The 16241-nt window shown below is 52.1% G+C and overlaps 2 protein-coding genes across 17 annotated transcripts; one reads left to right on the forward strand and one right to left on the reverse strand.

The window, feature by feature from the left end:
- Nucleotides 1–1399: 1399 nt before the first annotated feature.
- Nucleotides 1400–6098, reverse strand: TMEM176A (transmembrane protein 176A). Its single transcript, XM_060155894.1, has 7 exons — nt 5886–6098; nt 5091–5298; nt 4501–4971; nt 3319–3375; nt 2943–3155; nt 2286–2396; nt 1400–1702 (listed from the first exon to the last, which is right to left on the reverse strand). Exons 3-6 carry the CDS (start codon nt 4702–4704, stop codon nt 2295–2297), a joined length of 576 nt encoding a protein of 191 aa, XP_060011877.1. The 5' UTR covers nt 4705–4971; nt 5091–5298; nt 5886–6098; the 3' UTR covers nt 1400–1702; nt 2286–2294.
- Nucleotides 6099–6500: 402 nt separating this feature from the next.
- Nucleotides 6501–14765, forward strand: TMEM176B (transmembrane protein 176B). Of its 16 annotated transcripts, none has more exons than XM_060155901.1 (9): nt 6501–6644; nt 7365–7430; nt 9688–9762; nt 10004–10203; nt 11997–12107; nt 12478–12534; nt 12774–12989; nt 13932–14051; nt 14452–14765. In XM_060155901.1, exons 4-9 carry the CDS (start codon nt 10012–10014, stop codon nt 14539–14541), a joined length of 786 nt encoding a protein of 261 aa, XP_060011884.1. In that variant the 5' UTR covers nt 6501–6644; nt 7365–7430; nt 9688–9762; nt 10004–10011; the 3' UTR covers nt 14542–14765. The 16 variants fall into 16 exon arrangements, with proteins under 16 accessions (XP_060011884.1, XP_060011885.1, XP_060011888.1 ...); XM_060155902.1 differs by having other exon boundaries at nt 10007–10203; XM_060155908.1 differs by having other exon boundaries at nt 6518–6661.
- Nucleotides 14766–16241: the final 1476 nt, after the last annotated feature.

Below are 16241 nucleotides of genomic sequence, written 5' to 3' on the forward strand. Positions count from 1 at the left end.
ACTCCTAGAGCCTGTGCTCTGCAACAAGAGAAGCCACTGCAATGAGAAGCCCTCGCACCACAACAAAGAGTAGCCCCTGCTCACCGCAACTAGAGAAAATCCATGCACAGCAACAAAGACCCAACGCAGCCAAAACAAAACAAAACAGAACAAAACAACAACAACAACAAATATATATATAAAGTACAGCTACAATCACAGGCTTGCATCAAAGAGACTCTTATTTTGAGGGGGAAAATGAATGTACACATCTGGAAATGACTTGGAGGTGTTGAGATAGGGATGGACAAATAATCCTAAATTTATCTCCGTATCATTATGAGTTATTACGATAGTAAAACTGTCCTTTGTTTTTCTGTGTACAGGTCTGTGAGTTTTAATACATGTACAGATTCCTGTAACCAGTACCATGATCAGGATAAAGGACAGACCATCACCCCCCAGACTCCCTTGTGCCAGCTCTGTTTTTAGTCACACTAAAATGTTGCTTTTCAATATTGTGCTTATATTTAATGATTTAAAATAGCATGGTGCCACTTTCTCTGGCCATCACAGTTTCTGATGAGAAACCACAGTCATTGGATTACCCTTCTCTATAGGTAATGGGTCATTTTTGTTTGGCTATTTTCAAGGCTTTGTCTTTAGTTTTTAGCAGTTTGATTATGATATATCTAGGCTTGTACTTCTTCGAGCTGGTTCTGTTAAGGGTTCATTGAGCTTCTTGAGTCTGTCTGTTTATGTCTTTCAGCAAATTTGGGAAGTCTTCAACCATATTTTTTCACACACAAACAAAAGTAATTGTTTCAGATACCATTTGTTTGCCTCTCCAGATGTCCTTTCCATATTTCTCTGTGCCCCAGAGGGGTGTCGTATACGGATCATATCATTGCCCAATGTCCCATGACTTCCTGTTAGGTTTGGCGAATAGGGAAAACTAGCAAGAGGTAGAAATGGGTAGTTTGGGTATTTATTCCTCAGGATGCCTCGCTGCAGAATCATCTCAGGCTGGCTGTGTTTCTCTGGGAAGGTGAGAGCTCAAATCAAGCACCATCTCCATCAGGTTTCTCTGTCTCTGGCTGAAACACAGTAATTGCTCCCCTTCCTCGTTTTTTGGGTTTAGATGATGATACGCTCCCCTCCACCTTGGTTAGCAATCCTGGTATGACAAAATTCATACCAGGGAGTGGGGATCAGAGTCTCTCTTCCTTTCATCCTTCATTCCCAGGCATTTGGGCCTACAGTCCCAGGACCAGCCTCAAAGAGAATCTGTTTTCAAGACCGGCAACTCTAGACCCAGACTGGCTGTTGGGAGTGGAACGAGCTTTGTAGGTTTGCTGTTGCCTCATTCTCCTCTGCCTCCCTCCAGCCAAGAGAAATACCCTAAGCAAGAAACTGGGAGCAACAGCACGAGAGTTTATTATCATCATTGCTCAAGAGGGGACATGAAGCAGGCAGGATGGTGAAGGTGAGCAGGAAATGGACCAGAGCAGCTCTGATGGTTGGTGGTGCAGGGCAGTGGCTGTGGCCATGGGGGAAGGATAACAGGGGTCAGAGGAGAGCCTCTCTTCCCGGCCTGGTTCTTCTTCCACGAGGCAGATGCTGGGACACCCAGTCCAGGTGGAGCTCCAGACATGAGTCCTCTGGAGAAGCAGGGCTAATTTCACTCACTCCCAGCAGTTTCTTCCAAGGGAGGGTCTCTTTTCTAAGGGAAAAGGAGGGGGTGGGACAGCCCCTGGGGGAGAGAAAGTGTAAATGCTCTGTACCAGGGCAGCTTACTTCTGGAGCCAATCAGATCCACCATCAGCCTCATGGTACCTGATGCAAAGAGCCCCAAGGTCCCACCATGTACATGGACTTCCCTAGCTTCCTAGGATCTCTTTTTCAGATTTTTTTTTTGATGTGGACCAATTTTTTAAAAGTCTTTATTGAATTTGTTACAATATTGCTTCTGTTTTATGTTTTGGTGTTTTGGCCGCGAGCCATGTGGGATCTTAGCTCCCTGACCAGGGATTGAACCAGCAGCACCCCCTGCATTGGAAGGTGAAGTCTTAACCGCTGGATTGCCAGGGAAGTCCCTCACTAGGGTCTTTGGACTGGGTGTTACTTGGTCAGGGACAGGGGGTCTCTGGGCTGGGCCACTACTGGGGTGGAAAGACAGGAATGATGCCCCTTGACACTCACTGTAATGACACTTTTCTCCTCCCCAAACCATCCGCTCTCCATTCCTATCTCCCCTGGACAGCACTGCTGCCCCAAACACACAGACACAAGCTTTAGGCACTCACCTCCTTAGATCAGTATTTTCTCCAGCAGCACAGACACAGGGGGACCAGAGATGCTAGAAGCAGCAGAGCCCAGACCCCCAACAGCATGGCATTGATGCTTATGAACAGGGCCTGGGGACAGAGGACCGAAGCTACAGGCACCCAGAGAGACTGTTGCCATTTGTGGTCTGTCTTCACGCTGATCATGGCACAGGGTCACTCTCCACCCCATTCATCCCATCCCCAAGTCGGTAGCTTCCGGGGTGGGGGGAGGCTGACGAAGGAGCCCGGGGTGGGGGTCAGTGGGTGTAGCATGCAGAGAGCGGCCAGTAACCCCTGTCACCGGGTCTCAGCGTCCTCATCTGAGCAGCGATGGGCTTGGGCTGTGGTCTGGTTCCCTGACAAGCCCAAGACTTGAACATGCATTTAACACCTTCGCAGCTCTTCACGTATTTGCAGTATTAGCTCCTTTATTATGAGTTCAGTGTTTGTATTTCCCACAGATCTGTAACTCCCACAACCATAGGAACCGCTTCTGTTTCGTTCGCTGCCACGCTGTGGTGACGGGAGACACGCTCAGGGCAGAACAGGTCACGCCCTTCTTGGTGGACAGCCTCACTCTCCTCCACTGTCCGACCCTCCCTGCCCACCGCCTGCTGCCTCCCCCGGCCCGGCTACCTTCAGCATGTTCACATAGGAGGTGCACAGCTGCAGCCTTCCCTCGTCTGCACTCGGAGAGCTGGGGGCCCCGGTGGGCCTCCAGGAAGGGGAGACATCACAGATACCATTAAAGAGGAAATGGTGGTACTCATGGAAACTTCTAGCCCCAAGGATGATGGCGGCTGTGGCCGTGGAGAAAGCTGCCAGGGCGAGCAGGGTCCTCAGCAGGGCCTGGTGAGGGCAGTGTGCAGAGACAGACCTTGGAGACTCAGTCTCTCTGGAGCCCAGCCCGGGACGAAGAGCGGGAAGCCTAGTGGAGGGGGCGTGGGATGGGCGGCAGGCTGGGGGTGGCCTCCAGCTTCCGGGGCTGGTGTCAACCCCTCCCCGAACTCACCCAGTAGGTGCCACCTCGTTTCTCATAAATGAAGGCGACAGCTCCAGCCAGCACAGCCTGGGGAGAGATTGAAGCAGCAGGGGTAGCTCGGGGCAGCCGAGCCCCACCCCCAGCAGCCTGCTTCTTTTTCCTTCCTAAAGTCCCACAGGCAAAACCAACCGTCCTGCTGGCCTTTCCCCACAGCACCCCACGTGGACCCGAGGTTTTGAGCTGAGCTCTGTTGTCTTCAACGGTGAGGGTATTGAAGGCCGAATCAAACGCCCGAGGCTGCAGGACCCTCTATTTTAGGGACATCAAAACTGCTCATGGTCAAGCCGGGTGTAAGCCCCCCTTCCCTTCTCCAAAACCCTCTCTTTTTAAGCAACACCAGGTGCTTTACGAAAGCTCCAGGGCGGTGGGGTGGAAGGTCCGGGGTGTTGGAGGAGCTCTCAGTACAGGATCAGCGTCCGCTGCCTCGGGGTGAGGGCAGGCGCTCGTTCCAACAGCGCTCAGCCTCCCACCCAGCGGGTCTTCCAGGACAGGAAGTCTGGCTGATGCCAAGGGAAAGATGGATCTGAATCCTGTCTGGCAGTTCTGTAGCTAATCTCAGTGTTTTTGGCCGTGGGGTGGATGACGATCATTACTTTGGGCTCCTCTCTTAATCGGTATGTGTGTTTTGCTCTTGTTCTGTGAGGGTGGGCAGGACAGAGGGCGCCTCCTTCCCGCTATGATCCGCCCACCCACCTCCTGCCGCAGATGGTACACGTCCATCTGCTGACATAGCTGCCGTTGTCCGGTGAGCCCCCCTGGACTTCCCCTGTGTGCAGGGCCCGCAGAGGGCAATGGGAAACCACCGGGGGGTGCATCTCCCTTGTACACACGCTCCAGCACGTTCCGCCTCCCTCCATCTCAGTGCAAGTGCCTGGAGATGAGCCCTGCCCTAGATCCTTAGCTGATCTGCTGCTGAAGGTGGGAGACGTGGTGGGAGAAGCCCGGTGCAGGGACCCGGGAGAGCTGACCGGTGACCGTGGCCCTCCCAGCCCTTAGCTCAGCTAGTTTCCCGTCTGTAGAAGCCTGGTGTCAGCCTAGAGATCTGGGAGTCTTTTCAGCTGCAAACAGTCTACATTCTGATGGGGTCGATGGTGGTGGTCTCTCACCTCTGATAGGGGGTCCCTCTGCCCATGGTCCTCCCGCCCCACTCACCACAGCCCCTTTCCAGATGGGGGCTCCAGATCCAAGCAGCGTGGTGTAGTAGGAGATGAAGAGGAATCCCCCCAGGACCCCACTGAACACCCCCAGCACGATCTGCACCGCCTGAAAGATGAAAAACCCAAGAACCCGGATCCCGGGTCCCAGGCCCAGTCTGCGTCTAAGCCTCAGGGGAGTTTTGAGGACTTTCCACTCCATGTACTAAAGGTTAGAACCCTATGAAAGGGGAAGAGAGAGAGAAGAGAGGAAGAGAGGGGGCACGAGAAGGGAGAGGACAGGAGGGGAGAGAAGGCAAGGGGAGGGGAGAGCTAGCCCACGCTGGGCCGTGAGAGGATGAACTCCGGGTTCCACCAGCTGGGACTTTAAATGGTCAGGGGCTCCTCTGCACCCTTCAGCCCACAGCCCACCCTACCTACAGCTTTCACTGAGAGGCCAGTAAGTGAAGGAAAGGCCGGAACTTGATCTCTAGGAAGAGCATAAGCATCCCACTCAGAGAGAGGCTGGCTGGGAGAGCGTGCAGCCAGAGGAGGGGGCTTACCCTTCCCAGTCTGGGGAGCCTGGGCGCCCGTCCTCGCCCTACTCACCCAGGAGGCCACCAGCAGCCGGCGGTGGCCCAGGGCCCGGGAGGCGGCGTGCGGCGAGGGCACGTGGGGCTGCAGCAGGGGACACCTACTCAGCAGCAGCTTGGCCAGAGCCGACTCCTGGTGGATGTCCACCTTGATGCAGGTGGGCTGGGGAGCCCCAGAGGCCACGTCCCCGCCATCTGCCATCTTCAAGCCGGTGGACACCCGCCTGGGAGGGAGGAAGGGGGCGTCAGGGGGAAGAGTTGGCAGGAGGTTTGCACAGATTCCGCGGGAGCTGGCGAGGCCCTCGGTCACAGTGCAGCATCTGGGACCTGCCTTGAGGGGTGTCATGTGAGGGATCCCTGCGTCTGCTGAGGCTGTGGCCACCGCCCAGCCCACTGGAGCTGCCCTCTTCACCCTAGACCTGCTGTGTCTCCCCATCCTCCACCCACGGCCTCAGGGTCTGGACCAAGCAGTGCCCTGGAGCCCTCACCTCTCTCCTTTCTGCTCCCAGCCCGCTTGTGTGATCACAGCCCTCACCCTGGCTTTCCCCCCTGCCTCTCCCCGTCCAGAGCCCTCAGGCTGCCGGACAGAAGAGAGTCCTGGCTGCCTGTTGAACTACTGTTGAGGTATCTGCTTCCCAGCTGAGCCCGGGGACCCACCCCCCGCCCCTACATATCTCCCTTTCCATCAATGGCTACTCAGCCCCACGCTGCCTGTTCAAACTGCGCCCCCCAACCCTCTGCATGAAGCTGTGGGTGCAGATGGAGGCCCAAGGCCAGAATGACTTGACTTCAAACGGGGACGAGGCTGTACCTGGCCTCCACTCCTGCCGCCTTTCTGGATGCATGTCCTCTACACGGTGGTCAGTCCTTCCCTCCCCAGCAAGTTCTGGGGGGCCTTTGAGGGGGCAGGGTGTGGACTCCTCTGGGGAGGGGCCCTGTGAGAAGGGTCTCTGGGAAAAGGCCGCCTGGGCTGAGGGTCTGCCTCACCTGCTCTCCTCAGGGACCGGCAGTCACGGTCGAGGGTGATAGGAGGGCTGGGGACGGCTGAGTGGGGGCTGAGAACCAGGCAGAAAGGAGAGGGGTTTGGTGGAGCTCCAGAAAGGGAAGGATGAGGCAACTTCTCAGCACACAGCTGGAGCAAAGGGCCCCTCCAGGGTTTTCTAGCTGCCAGGGGAGATCACTTGGCTCCGACGCTCTGGAGAGCACAGAGGAGACTGCAGAGCTGACCAGCCCTGGAAAATCCCCCATCCCCACCAGGGCAGGGGTTTTCTGAACAAGGACTTGCCTGTGCTGTGTGCACCGCAGCGTGTGTGCTGCGTAGGGATGAACACGCCAGCGTGTGCGTGTCTGTGCGCTCTGCCTTCTCCCGCCAGCCTGATTATCTACTCAAGACCAACCCCCCGCCCCCAGAGGGGCCCCTTTGGGCCAGCTCTTTTCTGGGAAGTCAAGACGCTGAAGGTCAAACCCTCATCACTCCACCCCTTCCTTCTGCTCTCTCCCACCCACTGCCGGGTGCCTCAGCTCTGGGCAGCTCTGCTCCACTCGGCCGCTGGTTCCCAGAGGACAGCAGGTGAGCAGGGCCCTCAGGTGAGCAGTCCAGGTGACCCGTCCCAGGAGACTCTCAGTGCAGGACCCTCTCTCTTTCTCTCGAGGAGTCTCCAAGACCAGTCCCCAAAGCCCCCATCCTGTCTCACAGGATGCCATTCTCCCCCCATTCCTGGTCCCTGTAGGACCTCCTTGGGAGGGAGGGATACACTAGATAGAGGACGTGACACTAGGAAAATGGCTAGGGAGGTCGGGGGGCCCGTGCCCGGCTGCGTCGGCTGGACTCTCCCTCCCCAGTGCCTCATATCTTTATTCTGAGGGTGGGGTGGTGAGGCTCGGGTGGTTTCCTGGTGAGAGGTCCTTCAATAGCAAAGGCAGAAGGTGGAGGGCCCAGGGTGTAGCTGGGATCCTGGCCCTCTCTCCCCAGCTTCAGGGGCACAGGGAGGAGCTGGGCAGAGAAGAGTGTCCAAGGCAGCAGGGAAGAGCCCCACACCCTGGAGTTAGGGTGGCGTGAAAGGGGATCTGCATGGGGCTGGCCTGGCTCAGAGGAAGAGCAGGAATCTAGGTTGAGCTGGGGATTGGAGCTGGGGGTGAGGCGAGAGGGGGAAGCAGTGGTATCCGGAGGGCTCAGAGGGAGCCGGAGCCCAAGGCACATTCTGGACTCTGCAATATGGTGCTGATCGCTGGGTCCCAAGGAAGATCTGGCCAGAATCCCGGCTGGGCTTCCTTGTGTGTCTGTGAACAGGTCTGAACCTCCTTGCACGTCTGCAGAATCGTCAAACACCTGCCCTTTATACTGCACGGAGGCCAGGTAGGTGAAGAGTGAAACTGCTCTGTAAAGTTCATACGATACAAACGGGAAGGCCTTAAACTTATTGCTCTTGCTGGTGTTTTTAGAATTGTTATTAATAATGTTATGATTTAAACAGTGATAAGTAGGATGTCCATGAGAATTACCTGGAAAGGATTTCCTTTGGAGCTAGGCAAGTTGATTCTAAAGTGCCTAAGGAGAAGTAATCTAGCAAAAGTGGCCATGAGGGGCTTCCCTGGTGGCACAGTGGTTGAGAGTCCGCCTGCCGATGCAGGGGACACGGGTTCGTGCCCCGGTCCGGGAAGATCCCACATGCCGCGGAGCGGCTGGGCCCGTGAGCCATGGCCGCTGAGCCTGCGCGTCCGGAGCCTGTGCTCCGCAGCGGGAGAGGCCACGACAGTGAGAGGCCCGCGTACTGCAAATACCAAAACAAACGAACAAACCAAAACAAAACAAAAACAACAACAACAAAAAAAGTGGCCATGAAAGAAAAAAGTAACGTGGGGGGGCAGGTCATGAAAGAGCTCAACTAAATATTAAACTCTATACTCATTATTAAAATTACAGGAATGTTGCATGACTCATCAGATCCACCAATGGGCAGAATATAAAGACTAAAATAGGCTTGGATTCCTACGGGAATTTTATTTTTGCTCAGGGGAGCATTTTAAATCAGTGGGAGAAAGATGATATATTCCGGAAACAGAATATACTCTTCAGAAGTTAACCATCTGAAGAGGACAAACCAAAACCAACTTGGACCCATTTTTTCCAACTTACAAGGTAAATTCCAGACGGCTCAACATTTAAATGTGAAAACTGAAAACATAAAAGCACTTAGAAGAAAACATGGATGAATTATTATTTTATAATCTTGACATGGGAAAGTCCCTTTTAAGTACAATATAAAACCCAGAAATCATAAAAAATGACTGAAACCTTTGATTATATAAAAATACAAATGAAGTCAAAACTAAATCACAAATTGAAAGCACTATCTGTAACGCGTGTCGCCGATGGTAATTTTTCAAATACACGAAGAACTCCTATAAAGACCAAAACAAGACAGAGTAACACGAGGAGTTCATAGGATATGAAAGGAAAGCTCGCAAAAGAAGAGGAAAAAGGCTCTTAAACGTATGAAAGATGACCAACCTCACTCATAATAAGAGAACTGATACTGGAGTAGTCACAGAAAGCAGACTGGTGGTTGCTTGGGGCCAAGGGTTGGAGGGGTTCCCAGGGAAGGGACATTAGGGGACTTTTTGCAACATAGAAATGTTCTGTATCTTCACGGTAGTTATGGTTGCACATATGTACACATTTGTTAAAAGTCACTGAGATACACAATTAAAAGGGGGCATTTTATTGACTAAAAAGGATTAAAATCTACAACGGAATGTCATTTTTCCAAGAGACGTTTGAAAAGATTAGAAAGTTTGCTGACACCTTCTGCTGGTCTTGGGGAGGAGCAGTGGACACTCTTGGAATTGCCCTTGTATGAGAATTGCATGGAAGTAACTCCGTGGAGGGAAATACCTTTTAAAATTACAAATACACATTCCCATTGACCTGCTGATTCCACATTGCTTGTAAGAAAAAAAATAAAGGTCTATAAATAGGGGACTGCTTAAAACAATTATGATGCATTCGTACAATGGAATACTATGCAGCCATAAAAACGAGTGAGGACGCATTTTATGGACTGATGTAGGATTATTATTATTTTTTTTTTTGCGGTACGCAGGCCTCTCACCGCTGCGGTCTCTCCCGTTGCGGAGCACAGGCTCCGGATGTGCAGGCTCAGGGGCCATGGTTCACGGGCCCAGCCGCTCCACGGCATGTGGGATCCTCCCAGACCGGGGCACGAACCTGTGTCCCCTGCATCGGCAGGCGGACTCTCAACCACTGTGCCACCAGGGAAGCCCAATGTAGGATTATTTTTAAAAGATGGTTCTGTGAAGAAATCATTGTGCAGAAACTGTGTGTGCTATCCTGCCATTTGTGGGGAAAGAGGGAGAGAAAGAATATTTTTACATGTTTTTATATGTAAAAAAGTCATTGTAGGATATATTAGAAAATGATACTATTTTTCCACCTGGAAGACAACTAGCTGGCTAGGAGAGAAAGAGAGGAGAGTGGGTTTTAGCAGTATACCCTTTTTTATCTTTTGATTTTTTTTTTAACCATATGAAAGTGTTACGTGTAAATATGTACACTATGTTGCTGAAATAATTCAGATTCCTTTCTTTGTCAGTCCCAAGACCCAGACAAACTGTATCGGACCATTTTGGGAAGAGGTCCAAGAGTCTATCTGGTGAAAACTCTAGAGGTGATTCAGATTTGCATCCCAGATTAAGGTCACTGTGACAGAGACTTCCCTGGTGGTCCAGTGGTTAAGACTCTGTGCTTCCAAGGCAGGGGCCTTGGGTTTGATTCCTGGTTGGGGAACTAAGATCCCACATGCCGTGACTTGGCTTGACTCAAAGACTGTTTTCTCTCCCTGCACTCATGCAGTGTATTCCTTTTTCCCTTACTTAGATCTCAAACCTCACTTCTGTGCATCTCCCCAGCAGGCAGGATGACCCAAAACATGCTGGCTGTGAATGGAGTCGATGTGGTCTCTCCGCTGTCCCAGCCCACTCACATCGACATCCACATCCATCAGGAATCTGCTTTGGCACAGCTGCTAAAAGCTGGGAGCTCCCTGATGGAGCGCCTGTCCCACCATCCTGCCAAGGCCAGCATAAGCTACGGACAGCTGGCGCTAGGGGTAAGGGCGGGATGGAGACGTGGGCTAGCAAGGTGACACAGAGGAGGGTAACGCTCCTTCTTCAGTACGATGCGGAAAAGGAAAGTGGGTTGAATCCCCATGAAAACCCACTATTCGTATCCCATCTTGTTTGGGAAAAGCACGCTTGGGAAGTTTCGCCACAGAGATGTCGATGGAAAGGAATAGTGGATCCCTTCTTTGGTGCAACGTGAGCAGTCCCAGCCAGAGCTGGGGGTGGGGGTGGGCGGAAGGGCCCCTGGAGGCTGTTCATTCAGGTTGATTGAACCCACGTGGACAGAGGGCCTGTGATACAAGGCAATATGATAGGCACTTTGGGGGAAAAACTTCAGAGAGAATATCTAGGTAATAACCTGAAGGTGCCCAGCGTCCATCAGAAGGGATCAGGCAACTACACTAATGCCTAAAATTAAAGGTAGCTCAGGTGACATCCTTGGGAGGCAGGATGGCGTCCTGCAGGGGTAGGCATCTGAGCCAGACCTTGAATGGAGAAGCAGCATGTTTAGACAGATAGAGGTGGAAGATGGAAGAAAAGGAATTTCGAGTTAAAAGAATGGCAAGAAAGAGGGCAAAGAGGCCAGAAAGCATAGGACAAGTTCTGTCAGGGTACAGAGAATGGGACTCATGGCTGATTAGACTGGAAATACAGACCAGGGCCATATTGCTGAGAGCCTTGAGTGACAAGGTGAGGAGTCTGCTGTCCTGAATCAGCTTCGATAGTGGGAAGACTGTGGAGGGATTCTGAGCAGGTGCCTGAACTTCAGGCAGCCTCACAGCCAGGAGGTGTCCAGGTAAGAAGCATGGCGGGTCTGCACCTGCAACGTCACAGCAGAAATGAGGAGGAAAGAGAGGAGTCCAAATCCTTTGGGGATGGGGTTGCCATGACTTGGGAGTGAGTGGATGTGGAGTACAAGGGAGGAGAGGAGTCCGGGAAGATGCTGAGGTTTGGAGTGAAGGAGACCGGAAAATTGGAGCCCTGGAAGTCAGCGAGGCAGACACTGAGGGTGTGCGTAGGGTCTGGAATTTGGACGCAATGAATCTGAGAAGCTGGCAGGACATGTAGGTGGTGACGTCCAAGAGGCTGTGATAGTTGGATCCTCCAGGAAGCAGACGCTGAGTGGGAGTTGGGTGTGCGAAAGGTTTATTGGGGAGTAACATCCATGCAATGAAAAGGGCAGGAGCAGGGCTGGGCAGGGGGAGACATCAGATCATGAGGCAGGGCTGACGAGGTCTGGGCCCGCCCAGTGGGGAGCTCGGGAGCAAAGACTGCCCATCACAGGAGTTCCGTGTTAGCTGAAAATGGCCCTTGAACCACTGCCTTGCTTAATCATTGGCTGGTTAGCCACCCCGAAAGACTGTACCCTCAGTTTGAAAGATGAAGGGACCTTGAAGGCGCTGACCACTGTAGGCTGTCAGCTGACCACTCTCCTTTCCTGAAGGAGGTCATCATGGCCCATCATGGATGACGGGCTTCCCAAGGGAAAATGAGGAGGAAAAAAAGGAGGAATCATCAGGTGGGATGACAAATTGTGGTATTCAGGAAAAATGGGATTTAGAAAAGAATGAAGGATAAAAGGCTGGCAAGTCAGAGAGATGAGGGAGAACCAGGACGGGCTGCTTCACGGACATTAAGGGAACAGAATTTCCAGAATCGGAGCTGCGGAGAAGTCAGGGCAGAGGAAGAGGAGAGGAAAGCCACCTAGGTGAGAGCTGGGGGGCTGCTCCTGGAGCAGGTGGCTCACGGGAAGGGGTGTGGCTTTCCGCATCTCTTGCAGGTGACCCAGATATTGCTGGGGGCTATGAGCTGTGCTCTTGGAGGGCTTCTCTGCTTGGGGCCCTGGATTCAGCTGCGTGCCTCAGGCTGTGCCTTTTGGGCAGGGTTTGTGGTGAGTAAGAAAGGGGTTGTGAGCTCTGAGGGAGGCAAGTGTTTATGGACAAGGAGAAAGAAAGTTCCTTTTGGACCTGGGTCAGGGATTTGGGGAAGAGGCCACAGACCCAGAGTCCAAACGCTCTCTGTTATGAGGAGGCTGCCTTAGGGGTGGGCAAAAACCTTCCACCCTCTGTTTTTCTCTTTAAGGCAAGGCTGGGAATAGCGGGGCAGTTGTAGGTGGAGTCCTGTCCATCTGCTAGGTTTCTTTGCCTGTTCCTTGGATCCTGCTTCAAATTGGCTGTTCTGGGGCCTGTTGGGAGAAGTTTGATGGGAGATCATTTCAGGACAGCCAACTGGAGGACTTTTCTGGTGTCTTCTCTTCCTAGGCCATTGCAGCAGGAGTCGGGGCCATTGTCCATGAGAAACACTGCGGCAAACTTTCAGTGAGTCTGGGCATCCTCTGTGCCCCACCTTGTCCTCTTCCCCCTCCTATGTCTCTGTTTCCCTGCCCTATTTTTCTGTCTTCTCCCCTTTGGTTTCAAATATCCTAAGGTCTTTCCTGGAGGGGTAGGGAGGGTTTCCTCAGCCAGGAAGCTGGGGAAGAGGAGACCGGTTTCAGGCCGGGACCCCACGGCTCTGCTATCCACAGAGGGAGTCTGCAGCCTGAACCTCTCTCTCCTAGGGCTTCATATCAAGTCTGCTCACCCTGGCTGGCATTGCCACGGCCGTGGCCGCCGTTGTCTTCTGTGTGAATAGTTTAACCTGGGAACTTGTCTTCTATGACATCAGCTCCGTGTATGATTCCTTAGACCCTGACAACCCCACCTTTGGGTACGAACAGACTAGACGTACATCGTGGAGGGAGGAGCGCTGCAGAAGCTACATGCAAATGCTGACGGTGAGAAAGGAGAGTCAGTCTTCCAGGACGCGTCACAGCTGTGCATTGGGGAATTAGGGCACCTGAGGGCAGAGATGTAGGCTTTCTAAGCTTCAACCTCATCCGAGATCTTTGGTTCAGGAGGTTTTAACTTAATCTGAAGCCATTGTTCAGATCCTCATGGCATGAAGATTCCCTGAATCAAAGGGGATGAGGACAAAGAGGAGACATTGAAGCGAGGATTTCATGAACCACCCTTCCGTCTTTCCTGGTGTGTGGCTGTTATCAGTTATCTATTGCTGCATAACATACCACCCCAAAATGTACTGGCTTAACACTGCAATTTACTATTACTTCTCCCATTCTGTGCGTTGACTAGGCTCACGTGGGCAGTCCTCACTTGCATTTTCTCATGCAGCTGCAGTCAGGTGTCAGGTGAGGGTGAAGTCATCTAAGAGCTTGACTGGGCTGGACCACTAAGATGACACACTCACACAGCAGGGAGCTCAGCTGGGGCTCTCAGCCAGGGAGCCTACAACGGCTTCTCCATGTGGCTTGGGCTTCTCGTAGCCCAGCAACCAGGTTCCAACAGGGAGCATCCCACTGTGAGCATTTCAAGAGGTAGGAAATGGGAGCTGCCAGGCCAAATAAGGGCCACCCCATAATTGACCTAGTGTCACTTCTACTGTATTTTGTTGATCAAAGCACTACCAGGCCCTTCCAGATTCTAGGGGGTGGAACAGTGGATCCCACCTCTTCACAGGGGGGAGGTAAGGTCACATTGCAGGCAAGCAGATGGGATGGAGTCAGTGGCTGCCCCCATAGTTGGAAGATGCAATCTGCTTTGGTGGGAAGTAGTTAGTTGGCCAGGGTCTGATCCCTCCTGGGGTAGCAAGATGACAGTAACAGCAGAAGCAGAGGAGCAGACCCCTGACTGTAACTGTTTTCTTCTTTTATCTTCAGGATTTGTTCCTAGGAATCCGTGGTCTGCTCCTGGCCGTCTGTGTCCTGCAGGTCATTGTATCCTTGGCTTCCCTGGGCATGGGTCTCCGACGCTTCTGTGGCCAGAGCTCCCGGGCCCTGGTGAGCTGTTAGGGAGGCACTAGGGAAGGAGCAGATCTGGTTGGTGGAGCTCTAGGGATGGGAAGGACAAGGGGGCAGGAACACTGCTGAGCAGGGGTCACGCTCCCCCTCACTCAGCCCTCTTCCCGTGCTTCGATCTGCCCTTCACTGTCTGGGGAGCATGACCCCATCACTGTGTCCTGGGTTGAATTCCGCCTTCTGCCTCTGCGCCCTTCTTTGCTCTCATTTCCCCACGTTCCCCTCTTTCCCACGTCCTAGGTCTTGTCTAGCTCCCCTTCCTCCATCACCTTTTTCTTTCCTCCTTCTTTCATTTGTCTGATTTCCAGTTCTATGGAGCTAACTATACTCCAACCTTTTCCTCCCAAGAATTGATTTTCCTCCTGTTTTTTTTTTTTTTCAGGATGAAGAAGGGTCAGAGAAGAAGCTGTGGGGGGAGAATTCAGTGCCTCCCTCTCCCCACAAGAAGAAGAGCACAGCTGTTGTCCTGTGAGCAGCCAAAGACCCTGCCTGGACCCTGCATGTCCCCCCAGAGTAGCCCAGGGCCCCTCACTGCCCCGTCCCTCACACTCGCTTCCTTAGGCTGCCCCTCCTCTCGCCAACACCCTCACCCGCTATTCCCACTCCAGGGTCCTCAGTTCAGTGAACAGGTATTGTCACATTTTTCCCAATGCTGATTAAACAGAAACAACCACAAAAAATGATTTTGTGCAGAAAGGATGTAGTCTCCCTTTGTTGATATGCACGGTGCGTTGGTACACGTGGAATTAAATGAGAGTTATGGGTCATATGGAAACAAGGTCCCAATAAGACTTAATTTACGTTCTGCTCTATATCCCAAGTGCAAAAACTCCTTTTCATGATTTCCTTCTGTTCAGTGTAAAGTGAAAATAACTCTTACATACTTAGAATCTTTTTACCTGCTAAGGTTTTCTTGAAGCATCTATAACTGATCAGTGGGCTTTACAGAACCATGTGAGACATGAAGCAAGATCATTTCCTCCCTCCCTCCCTTTCTTCCTTCCCTTCATCTCCCCCCCCCCGTCTCTTTCCTTCCTTCTTCCTTCCTTCCTCCCTCCTTTCCTTTCTTTTTTCTCTTTCTCCCCCATCTCTCTCTTTCTCTCCTGTTTTTTGCAGTAATTACTGTTGGTTCTCTCGCTATACACACACACACACACACACACACACACACACACACACACCCCTGTTATTCTTCAGTTTCATTGTAAATGATACGATTGATTAGTTTTTCACTTTTAAAATTTTCTATGTACAATGTAAGTATATAGACGTAAGCACTTCTGCTATGGACCCAGGTTTATTTGTCCAATGTGCAAGCCAAATGCTGAGATGCTGAGGTGTGCAGCAGAGAAAGTGTTTGTTCACGAGGCAGCCAAGCGAGGCAGCCAAGCCAAGCGAGTTCACAGGAGAACAAATCTCATATCTGCCTCCCTGAAGGTGAGGGGCTTGAGATATTTATGGGATAGAGAAGCAGGGTGGTCTTAGGCATGGAGAAAGGTGATTGGAAGTAGGGAAAATGTGAGGTAGCTGGTATTCCATGCCAGCATATCTGAGTTACATGCTTCTTCAGGGGATACATGTCCAAAAATGGAGGTACTTAGCATGATCTGAGGGTGGAGTTTTCACCCCTCTGATGTCAAAAGGTCACTCACTGGACCCCTGGGCAGGCCCAGTTTTAGGGTCGTTGGTCCCAACCAGGCTTAGCCAGCTTAAACTGGACAGGAGCCGACTCCAAGCCTTGGAAAACAACTTAAGCCCCCGTTACTATAGTGACCCATTCCTCAGAGGTGTTATCTATAGGGGGCCACCAAGGAGTCAAAAAATGATTAAGACAAGCTTAGTCAGTGAACGCAGGTTACAAGGGAGGGGTTTTTAACAAGCGGCTCCCTTCCCTGCAGTTCTGTAGGATGAGCTCAAGAATTTGTTAGTCACCAGTTTCTGTTAGCCTTATGGTGCATGATTTCATCTCTGAAGGGTAAAAAAGCGGCCATGGTCTGTAGAATTAAGACGTCATAGGGATTCTGGCATTTTCCTTTCCAACATAGTGAGCAGACTTGCATTTCCATTGCAGTTTTATGAAATCTCCGAGAGGTAGGTGTTATTACTAGTTAGAAGACCCACAGCAGAACTGGCTGGGAGCCCCGCCTGTACCCCCTGCACAATCCTGCCCGA

This window comes from Lagenorhynchus albirostris, chromosome 8 (assembly GCF_949774975.1).
Source record: "Lagenorhynchus albirostris chromosome 8, mLagAlb1.1, whole genome shotgun sequence".
Taxonomy (NCBI): Eukaryota; Metazoa; Chordata; class Mammalia; order Artiodactyla; family Delphinidae; genus Lagenorhynchus; species Lagenorhynchus albirostris.